Source organism: Pithys albifrons, chromosome 8, assembly GCF_047495875.1.
Source record: "Pithys albifrons albifrons isolate INPA30051 chromosome 8, PitAlb_v1, whole genome shotgun sequence".
In the NCBI taxonomy this organism is placed as follows: domain Eukaryota; kingdom Metazoa; phylum Chordata; class Aves; order Passeriformes; family Thamnophilidae; genus Pithys; species Pithys albifrons.
In genome coordinates, this window is record NC_092465.1 from 21555631 (window position 1) to 21567654 (window position 12024).

Here is a 12024-nt window from a genome sequence, read left to right on the forward strand (position 1 = left end):
CATGCTGTGGTGTGAACAAGAACATCAACAAGACACATATACACACTTTGAAACTCACCTCATTTGAAGAGAAGGTTAAAGTGTGTGAACGACCTGACAGATTTGGTTCTGTCACTAACCCTGAAAGTTCACAACTTGGCTTGCTATGGTATGTATCATCTATGACAATTCTACTCTGCAAACAAGTGGAAATAACGTTTCATTAACTCACTCCTTGGAAAAGCAGGTCATAAGGTGACATTCTAGTAATTTTGACTTTTGGTTATAAAAAAGTACTTTGACTCAGTTACCTCTAGAATATATATGAAAGGCACTAACTACATAAAGCATCCAACTTGTTTTTGTTAAACTTCTAAATTCCAAAATACAGTAACAAATTTAAAGCAATACCCCAATAAAAACACCTTGTGAGGAGAATCGGTCATAACCTGAAATGGCGTTCAAGTACACAAGGAAATACACGAGGTTACTTTTTCAGCAGGCAGACCACACTCTAGGAGAAGCAATTTAAAACGCATTTGTTGGAATTATTCATGCTGAGTTTGCATTAAACTTAAACCTACACAAGCACTATGAATGTGCTTCAGAAGGTGGCGTCCTGTTGGCAAGATAAAAATCTGTCCTAATTCTTTATGGTCGTTAAGATTCCCACCGCACAGAAACACCCCCAGATCTTACAAAGTTTGTGAAAAGTCTGTGAAAACAAGAACTGTGTTCAGGCTTCATGGCTGTCCAGTTGTCAACAGTAAAACAGACAGGGTTCAAATTAGTTCATGAATAGAGAATACAGAGCTTGGCCAAGGGCAAGCCTTCCCAAAGCTTTAAATTTTGATTTAAGATACTGTATTGTATTGCAGTTCCTTTAACAGTTTCAGTGAGGGGAGTAAAATTTATTTCTCAGCACTATTCTTTGTTTCCCCACAAACAGTAAGCAATTGTTTACCATTATTTTGTCTGTGTCTCTAATCAACTAACCAGACTTTTTAAGGATGCCACACCACGTTCCCATATGCACAAATAATCTAAGATCCTAAATTAAGCTGGTGTTAAAGACATTTTGCTTCAGTAAACTACACTCCTATAAGAGAACTACTTTTTGCAGTTGTCTTCATTGAGCACTTGTGTTCTGATTTCAATTTAACCTGAACTCTCAATTTTCTAGATTATTCTATTCTTGTCCTGGGAGTGTACACTTCATCTTGGCACTCTAAATTACTGATACACGTTTCCAGCCTCAAAAAAAACTACCCTAAAACCCAAGGAAAAACCCATGACCACCTTTACGCAACAAACAAAAACCCCCAAATCACAACTTGAGTTTTCCTGATCCCTTTGTGTGATACTGTCCTTGACTGAAAAATTATGTTCTATTTACCATTTGGATTATTTTATATTAACACATTGTATTTTAGAGACTTCTTTAGTCTTTCAGATGTATAAATTATTCCTAGAAAGAATAGAATACTTTGTCCATCAAACTATTCTCAAATTAACTTCAAACCAAACTGAAAATCTATTTAGGAGCTTTTCCTTTAACCACACTCGGTTCACTCTTTTCTCTACAGAGAAAATCAAGGACAATTAAGAAACAAAACAGTTTAAAAAAAATCAACACTATGATATTTAAGCAAGAGGCTTAGAAAAAAACATGAAGAAAACATAGAAAAAAGTAAAGCATTTGAGCATCCGTAGTAATGTTTTTTCCACGCTCCACTCCTATTCAGATTTTAGGAGGAGTTAAGTTCCTTTTACGGATTTAGAGCCAATTGCAAAGATTTCTGATTCTTGAAAAGCACAGAATTTGGATAGAAGAGATTTTATAGGTATGCTTTCCAAGATTTTAGGTACTAGAGTAGAAATAGTTTACATCACACGGCTCTTCCTTGCATGAAAAATGAAACGCTGCATTACAAGCTTACAGAAGCTGAACAGTGTTCTGCTAAAACAATAAATATGAACAGTATGTACATGTGTGTATCAGAGAATGGGACTAAATGTAAGGGCAGATTATGTAAAGGGACTAATGGAAGAACAGTGTAATTTAGAAGTTCCGTAAGGCTAAAGTGTCTGCAAACACTCAGATAACAGGATTTTAGTTCCTGCCTTTCCAGTTTTCACAAGCAGCCAAGAAGTTGACTCATTACTTTGTCACACTGTATGTGTGTGTGTGTATGGCCAGACTTCATGAACGCAGATTTGAACAGGGCTCTCCCCACGTGGGTGTGCCCTTCCAGCCTGCGCAGTGGATGTTTTAGGTGAGGCACAGCATGCACAGAACTGGCCCCACCCTTTAACTCCTCAGGACCATTTGCCATGGCCGAGTGAGCTTGGACAGTGACAGGGAAGTCCTTGGGACTGTCACAGCACCCAGTACTAACCCGGGCTGACCCTGCTGAGCATCTGAGATCTGACAGGATGGGATGGCAGGGAGGCATTGAACTGCCAGGGGACGGTCCCCACTGAGACTCGAACTCACAACCTTGGGATTCGGAGTCTTTACACCATGGGATTTAAAACTAACTTCAGTATCATTTTAAGAAAACAAAAACCTTCTAGGTGCAGTAACTTTAAGAGCCAAGAACGAGAAACCAGTTAAAATGTAATTATATTCCTTAAATCGTCACTGCTAAAACACAACTGCAAAAATTATACAGAATGAGAAACACTCCTTACAACAGCCAGAGGCTTTTTACATGACAAAGTTCTTATTATAGGGTTTCTACTTTTACCTGCTCTTTAAGAAATACTTTCACATGATTATATGTGATACTACAGACATAAAAGCAATAATTATTGCTATATTTGTTATATATTGCTTTATTTATACATATTGAGTTAACATCAACAAAAAGTATTCTTTCCTTAAATTCTGAGAAGATGACTTTGTTCCTGCTGTTTTAGTAACAAGACTCACTGCTGAGTGGCCAAGCACATTTCTTTTCATATTTAATGTTTTTTCACAGCAAAACAGGCCAAAGCCTTGTTACTGTAGTATTAAGATCTAGAATAATTAATCATTCATTCCAAGCAGCAGCCACTGTCCATCTTTATAAAAGACCCCAACATTGTGAAGTGAAAGCCTGTCTTTGGAGAGGGTAAGTATGATTTTATGATTAATGAATATATGAGAAACTGTTCTTCAACAGGATCAGCTTTCTACCATTTCACAAAGCAGGAATACAGCTGGAGACTTTCATAATCTTCCAGCTGCTGGTTGCAACTGGCACTAAGGAAAAGAGCAGCAAGCAGCAATTACATGGTGCAGCATGAGAAGGAAACAAAACCTCCAAACCAGTAGGCAAGGAACCAGCTGGAAGGTTAAAGTGATAATAAACTTGGATAAAGCATACAACAATAAGAAGAAAAGGCTATTATTTCAGGGCAAGGAAAGGAAGAGAGCACCCAATCTGGTAAGATCTATACCTTTTTGATAGCCAAAAAGTAGGTGTCCATATAAAACCCTGAAGAGGAGCTTAGGCATGTGTTTATAGTAGAAAAGGGGCAGTGGGACTTTTCCGATGCTTAGAAAAATTATTTGAATCAGATACAAGAGAGGAATGAAGAGGGGATGAATGGGTTCTTCAGAATCAATGACTAAAAGAAAAAACACTGAATGCTTATCTATACAGAAAACATCTCTTGATAGCTTTGCTACAGCCTATTCAGAGATCAACCATCCTATTTAATCAAAAATTGTACCAGAAGATATGCCTATACCCTTCAAGATCCTTGGTTATGTACAGAAACACCTTTTGGCCACTGTATGCTTCAACAGAAGTAAACAATGCAGGAGCTGTAAATACACACTGGGCAGTATTCTGTAAAGTTCTGTTCTACTTCAGAGATTTTAAAGTTCCTGTGTTACAGTAAGGTATTGAATGGCTCTAAACCCACTTTCTGTATTTTTTAAAAACTATGTATGCAGACATCTTACTCCTATCATAAGGACTTTAGACTGAGAAAACAGAAAATGAATTTTTAATAATGTATTATAACGGCCTTTTAGTGCAATCAGCCTCTGGAAACATGGAAAGCAAACTCTTTACCATCTCTGCAAAACATCAGTGACTTCATCGAACTACAACCTGGCAAGTTTCTTTTCCAGATATGCAACTCATTTTTCTCTAATAATACAGAAGAAAAGAGAAACCTGAGAGGGTATTTTAGTGATCCAAAGTTAAGTGTGAAACTCAAGAATGAACCTAGCAGTTACTCAAATAAGTATAATTTTCAATCTAACAAAATCCAAAGGAAACAAGAATGAAGTGAGATTGTTAGTAACAGTCTTACATTGAAACAGCTTTTACCAAACATTTATATAGTGCACACATTAAACTTTTTACTTTTTAAAGCTATTTCTTTCAAATAGTTTAAACTGTGAAGAAGGTAACCTTATGGCTATAGACTGAACCCTGTAGTCTCACTCTTAGGATCTGGTTAAAAGGCTTTAAATCATTAAACATTACCAGTTACCTAGAGGTAGTTTCCTGGAAGAGAAAGTGTTCTATGGATGTGATTCTTGGCTTTCAATACTAATTTGTTAATGAAAATCAGGATGCTATCCTTCCTCCACCTGTCTGGAACTCCAACCCTACACTCCAGCATGGTAAGAACTGGCTGGCCAACTGCTTGGAAGGCTGGCCTCTCTTTATGTACATTTCTTCTAAGTACTACACTGGGAAACAGATTTGGCTTTTTAAACTATGCTTTCCTTAAGCTAGTGTTACTTTTAGCATTATAAACTAGTGAAAAAACGTACCCTGTGAGATTTCCTTAGATGCTACTGCAGCCTGAACAGCCTCTGCTGGTTTCACCTCAAGTGGAGGGAACAGGAACACTCACACAATTTCTGCCTGTGAGGGCTGTTAAGTCTCAACCTTCCGCAGTCATGTTTGTAAGAGGTTATGTGATCACAGACTAAGTCATTAGGCTTCCACATACTAACCACCGATGTTTTTACTGTGTCAAGATGCAACTCTTAAATATTCAAAGCACAAATAAGTCATCTTTACCTTGCTTCTGTTCTTCTCTTGACTGTGCTCACAACCATCCTGCCCACTCTGGGTAACGTGGAGGCTGCTACTAGAAATTGGAGGCTCTTTGTGGCTGTCTCCAAACCAAGAGAAAGGCATGCAAGTAGGAACAGGGGAATCTGAATCTGATGCAGACAGATTGTTGCCAGAGTCATCCAACAGTTCTCGGGAACCTCTGAGAGAAGCAGATTAAATTGTCTTTAAACAGCAACAGCAAAATCCCCATCCCACCCCTCAGACACACAACTCCCACCTTTAAAACAAGAACAAACTCAAAATACAAACCACTTATTTCCACCAGTTTCACAGCAAACTGAAACCTAAAATGAACTGATATTTAAAGATCCATTCAAAATAATGTGAGTTATTTAACAACACGAATTTAAAAACTTGTCCTGTATTTCACACGATTTAAAAATTTCAAGTGATTTACTAATTTACTTGACATTCACTTTCTCAAGCAAAATGTAGTTTTATATATAGTTTGCTCTGCAGTTTTCTGTGTATTTTTTTAATTTCATGAGATTAGAAACTCATCTCTACATCATTAATCTTCATGCAATTTTGTCACTGTTAAACATGAGTGTACTTTAAGATCAAACAATAATGATAAAGAAATTCTTAGGTTACAAATTTTATCAATGCCGCATGTATGTATTAAACCAACAAAATAACTACCTGCTATCCAGAGAACCTCTTAGATTTTCTTTTTCTTGCTTCTTACCCTTGCCCCCAGATTTCCGCAATCCACTGAAGTGGAAAAACACAAATTTCAGAAAGCATTTACATTTATACAGTTCAACCTTTTTTTAAATCAGCAAGCTAGTTTATACATTGATTTCAACAGCTACAAAAAGCAACATTTATCTTGTCAAAGCATGATTTTGCAGATTACAGATGCAATTTTAGAAGTTCTGTCATTCATACTTTATTTAAGAACAATGACTGTATCCTTTCAAAGGCCAAATATAACCAAAATAAAAACAGAAAATGCCCAAAGAAACATAGCATATAGCAGATACAACCAAGAGGGAGAACACAGTTATACTGCTATATAAAGGGTTCCTATCCAATACGTAATGACTTGAGCAAAGTCACTAACTACATTATCTGTATGTGAAGTAAGTTATCATTTTTATGTTATATGTTATGATGCATTTGTTGTAGCACCAGTCTAAGTCTTCACTGTTAGCTGGCTTCAACAAGATTTATACCTGTCTCCAAAGGACCAAGGTTTACTGCAAAATGTAGCAACTCTTCTCCCAAACCCCAGAGTTCAGTTACCACCCTAATGCAGCTTGCACTTCTGTTTTACCCCTGTGGGCAATCTCATCTTCTAAATGAAACTCAGCAATTCACTCATGACTGCTGCCTGCCTCCAAGAACAGCTCAGTAAGCAGCTGCTATAGCCAACCCTGTGTAATGACACCTTGGCTGTAGAAAGCATTAAGGCAAGATAGGTATCTGTTTTATAGTATAACACCAGCAAGACATTAGACATTAGAGCCTAGGCACCAATAATATTTTGGCACAAAACTACCCATGGGTTTGCAATTTAGTTCATAGCAAAGTGGTGTATTCCTGTGAAACTGAAGAAGCCCAAGGAATTCTACAATGGAAAAAAAGTATAGACAAATAGAAACAAAATGTGGTAAAAACATGGAACAACATGATAAAAACACAAGGAACACAAAATCTTACCCAAAATCTGGAAACCTCCTTTTGGACTTCCCTGATGATGTTCCTTCATTTGTTTCTACTGTCCTGTCTTCAATTTTCTTTTCTTCTGCTTTCCATAAAGGAGTGAAAAATAAAAATGTGATTCTAAAAATACCTGCAAGTTTCAAGTATTAATGATGGTGCTTGTAAGTCAGATACTAAAACCTCACTGACAGTGTTAAAATTCACATTCTTGCACATGGACACAAGCTGAAAATACTACTGTCATATCAGCCTAAGTTATTCTCTATGGCATCTCCCCATCATTCTGGTTGTGCTGTACCATTGAAAAATGGCAACACAACAGCTGCTTGTGACTGTTCAAAAACACTGCTTTTGATAAATAGTAATTCTATACTGCCTCCAGAAAGATAAAACCTACGCCAGTATTTTGCTTCAATGAATTACAAACAAAAGATAGTTTAAGACAGGCTTAGAAAAAAAGACCTCCTCCCTTTGCAAAATGTAAAATTCAAGATACACAAACTAGATAACCAGCATAAGATGCATGAAAAAAACTAATTTATAAAGCAACAGTTGTGCAAGTAGATCATTTGATCATCCTTTAAGCTTGAAGTATTATAGATGCTCCTTTTGTAATTTTTTCTGGTTCAGTAGCTAGTCCAGGCCAGTTGCTTTGGCCATGGGCTATGCATGCAAGCTGCCAGCTCCAGCAGGTGTGCCTCACCAACATGACAGTCAATACCTGGAGAGCAGACAGATCCTAACAAGCTGAGTTTCTTGGAAACGATACACAAATTGTGACTACTCTAAAGAAACAACTGGAACTTCAATGCTTGTCCAAGACTCATATTTTCAAAACTGGAACAAAGCCCCTCTTATGATCCAATTTTTCACCAAAGGAAGCATGTTCAAGACCAACTCTGCAATTATTAAGTGAAAGTAGATGATGAACTTATGCATCACACTACCCTCTCTGCAGTGGATTGACAGGTTCCTGCAAGTCCTAAGTGTACTTACTTTTAAGTACACTGGCTACTAGATGTCTTTTAAAGAATTGAAATACATTTTGTATTGCCAATTCATAACTAAGCTGCCTGTGAAAGAGATGCTATCTGCTTTTAGAGACCAAGCAGATTTTAAGCTCTGCCTTCAAGACAACTCCTGACATGAAGTAATGTACACAGATGCCTTTGAGGACCATAACAAACAAAAATCATGTTTACTACACAAAACTGAGGACAAGTTCCCACCACTCCATCAGCTAGTAATACTTCCTGAAACACATAATTGTTATCTCAAAGGCTACATACTGAATTATCAGGATAATCAAGAGTTTTTCCCCTTTCTTTTTTTTTGTATATCTGATCAACATCAGAATTTAGCTAATTAGTTAACGACTCTTTCTAAACATATAACATCTCATAAATTATAACTACAGTTAAACTGGTTATTTTTTCTGTCAACTTAAATACAAACCCAGTAGAACTACTTTTAATACTGACATTTGTTTTCACATCTATTTCCACAGGGAGTATTTTAAGAAAATAGGTAATTTCTTAAATGGAGCACAACAGGTTAAAATACAGATTCATACATGACTGCATTGAAAGGATTATTTCAATGAAATAATAACTAGACATTAAAGTACAGTTAGAAAGCAACAGTCTAGCAGAATGTAGCATTTAGTGTCACTTGGCCCACAAAGAGCAAGCTTTCTATACTAATCGTCAACTTTGATGTTCTGCTTAAATTAGCTGCTCCAGGGGCCAATTAAAAATAAAGAAAATGTTTGCCATCACAAAAAACCCATAGAAATCACTTATATTAGGTACTTGTTTTGGTAAATGGTATTTTTTAAAAACTAACAATCACAGAATATGTTGAGTTGGAAGGGACCCACGAGGATCATCAAGTCCAACCCTTAGTCCCACACAGGACACCTCAAGAGTCACACCATGTGCTCAAGAGAGTTGTCCAAACACTTCTTGAACTCTGTCAGGCTTGGTGCTGTGACCACTTCGAAGCCTCTTCTAGTGCCCAACCACTCTCTGGGGGAACCTTTTTCTAATATCCAACCTAAACCTTCCCTGGGGCAACTTCAGGACATTCTCTCAGGTTCTGTCACTGGTCACCACAGAGAAGAGAACAGTGCCTGCCCCTCCTCTTCTCTCACATGGAAGTTTTAACTGCAATGAGGTCTCCCTTCAGTCTCCTCCAGGCTGAACAGACCAAGTGCCTTCAGACACTCCTCTTATGGCTTCCCCTCAAGGCCCTTCACCATCTTTGTTGCCCTCTTTGAACACTCTCTAATAGCTTAACATCTTTCTTATTATTGCTGGGTTAGAACTATTTAAGACTTCATAAAAACAAACACAAATTGAGAGCATAAAACAAATCCTGTTTCAGGGTACTAAAAGAAGGGTTTGTCCGAGCTATATACAAAAGACAGTTAAACATAATCTGCTTTTATACATTTGTGCCAGCTGAATACAGAAAGCATCAAGCATTTAAAAGATTGTATTAGATCCCTTTTCCAATTATTCATAAGAAAAAAAGCCAAATACTTCCATCAAGTAACGATTAGTAGTGGCTAGGCTGACTATAAACCCTTAAGTCTTACCCTTGGCTTCTTTCCCTTTGCCTTTTGTTTCTCTTTGCTTAACATTCTTGAGATACCCTTGAGGAGAACTTGGAGTCATCTCTTCAGGAGGAGGTGAATGAGGAGTGGTGCTGCTATTTTCATTGTTTGGTTTGTGTACTGGAGAAGAGTGTGTGGAAGCAGAAGGACTTGACTCCAGAGGACTTTCTGTGCTTTCACTTTTTTCAGGCTTTTCACACTTTCGATCTGTGTCTGGGAGAGGTAATTTTTCACTTGTTTCTAAGGTCTTGGTTAGATACATAGTGGAAGGTTCTCTGTTGATAACAGTACCCTCTGAATCTTCATCCTTCAACAAATTCAAAAGTTATTTTATGATAAACATGACATATACTCATCTACTGTATGATCTCTTACCAGGATGGAAGGATACCGTACGCTACGCAAACTTCCTCAGTTCACAAAATTTTCTGTGTGTACTCACCTGTGGATACCATGAGGCTCGTTTTACAGGCTTTCTGTTACCCATCTCTATACAGATCTTTCTGCACATCACAAATCAGCTTTTTCTAGCCAAGTCAGAAATGTTCTGGTACACCTTGGCCATTTCAATTCAATGCAACCACTTTTCAGTCTAACTGAATTAGTTCAGTGTTCTCCTATTACAGGCTCTGTCATACACCAACTATATACACCTCAATTCTTTAACTGTTTTCCTGAAACATGACAGAACACTTTACTGGTAAACTTCTTGTGAAATTAAATGATGACTTATGGAACAATGAAGCATTTCGAAAGTGTTTAGTTTTTGAAGAAATTTGGTAACTAACTTGTTTCAGATGAAGGAATAATAAAGATAAATGCATGTATTTTATAACGTATCGCTGCATAATACAATAAGTCTAGATAGTTCTTTGCTAACTTTAAATTAACCATGCCACAAAAAACATGCCAAAGTTCACATATATGGTTTGAACCCAAAAGGGGTTTTCACTTGATATAGCATAAAAATATGATGCTTTGGCACAGCCTGAGTGAAGCATGGATAACACTTAAAATTGCAAGTACAGACAAAACTCAAAACATATTCAGGTTCCTGAATGCATAATTATCTACCAATATTAGTACCTGTAGATTTGCAGTCTCCTGTCCAGTCCCAAGAGATTCTTTCAGCTTTGATCGAGAAGGTGGTTGGCGTTTTACTTTCAAAGCAAGCTGAGCTTTTGCTTTGTGGGCACTGGTGTCTAATCTGGGAGTATCCCCAACACAAGCATCAAAATCTGCAACAAATATGTACTTCTTTAAAAAACCAAACAAATAAAAGAGCAAAAACTGGTAGGCAAGTTCACCAACCCACTGTCCAGAAAAATATTCAGAATTTAGATCAGATTTATTCTACCTGTTAACTGTTACTATATGAAAACACTGTTTATATTATACTACACTATTTTAGCACATTGCAATAGCAATTTCTAATTAATCTGAAATATACTTCCACCCGACTTCTTCAATTAAAAAATAATAAAATCCAACAGAATGTAATTGTATTATGGCTTGAAAACTGAATTTTATTCTCAAACAGATGAAACTTGTGCCCTGAGTGTGCTTTCCTATCCCCATTCTTTAAGAAAGAAACTCTTTAAAAGGTATGTAAGTATTTACCAAATATTTTTAAAGTATGATTCTTATTTGAACCTTCATCTGGTAGTTTATAACATTCTGGGCATAAAATTACATGGCAAAAAAACCCCAATAGCAAGTTTTGATGTAAATCATAGCTTAATATTAATGGGATTTTAACTGACACATCTCAGTGTGGTAGTCCCACTAACATTACTGGTTTCACTGATAGAGAATCTGAAAAACAGTTAAAATGGTTGTCACTCCGTCTGTCTCCTCCTTCCCACAACATTTAAGAATTACATTACAACAATACTGAAAATGTTGGGGGAACCTTAACTCAGCTATCCACACTGGCTCAGGTCAAACATCTACCCAGTTAGTATGAAATAAGGAAACACTTGACTTCTTTTAACACCAAAAAACCACTACACATATAACTCCTCCTAATCTCTGTTAAGCAAATCAAAAATCCTACAACCTACTTACCAGAAATCAGCGTATCTAAAGAATTTATTCTTTCTTCTATTGATTTGGTTTCTTTTTCATGTCCTTCTTTTGTCTTTGCCTGCTCATTAGAGTGGCTTGGACTTTGACAACCATCTTCCAATGAACTGCCACCTTCAAACACATAAGGCATTTTCTCATATACTTTTAACTTACTTTCAAGTTCTGAAATCTGCAAGAATTAAAATTCAGAAGTGAGATACAACTCTTCAAGAACGTGCAAGTTTATTTCAAAATATAATACTGCTTTACTTTTTCCTGATATATTTTCAGTTGTTCTGCATACTTCTGGTCTCTCTCTTCAAGTAGCCTTGAATGATCTTCTTCCTTCTTCATATATTCTGTTTCTCTGGTGAAAGAAATATATACATATTTATGAAACAGTAATACATACAAATGTAGAAAAATACGTAAAACAGAAATATGCACAATTGCATTTAATAAAAAATATTCCATTAGTAAATGGTGACAAAAATCAGCCTGTAAGGTATAGCTGATTCATTAATCTTGTAATGTCATAAAATAACCTAGGTATTTGTATGCCTCTACTGTCTTCAAAAGAAAATACATTTGACTATGATTTAC

The 12024-nt window shown here is 36.6% G+C and overlaps 1 protein-coding gene across 5 annotated transcripts in view; it reads right to left on the reverse strand.

The window, feature by feature from the left end:
• Positions 1 to 12024, reverse strand: part of LOC139674884 (neurabin-2-like) — a 43188-nt gene that overhangs the window by 6640 nt on the left and 24524 nt on the right. For 2 of the 5 annotated variants that reach the window (XM_071561819.1, XM_071561818.1), the window contains exons 10-17: positions 11692 to 11788; positions 11422 to 11611; positions 10441 to 10592; positions 9337 to 9661; positions 6735 to 6822; positions 5712 to 5783; positions 5013 to 5208; positions 59 to 175 (exon numbers count right to left, since the gene is read on the reverse strand). In XM_071561819.1, the coding sequence (XP_071417920.1) occupies positions 59 to 175; positions 5013 to 5208; positions 5712 to 5783; positions 6735 to 6822; positions 9337 to 9661; positions 10441 to 10592; positions 11422 to 11611; positions 11692 to 11788 (1237 nt within the window). The remainder of the gene's footprint in view (positions 1 to 58; positions 176 to 5012; positions 5209 to 5711; positions 5784 to 6734; positions 6823 to 9336; positions 9662 to 10440; positions 10593 to 11421; positions 11612 to 11691; positions 11789 to 12024) is intronic. The other 3 variants (XM_071561820.1, XM_071561822.1, XM_071561821.1) reach the window with 3 other exon arrangements.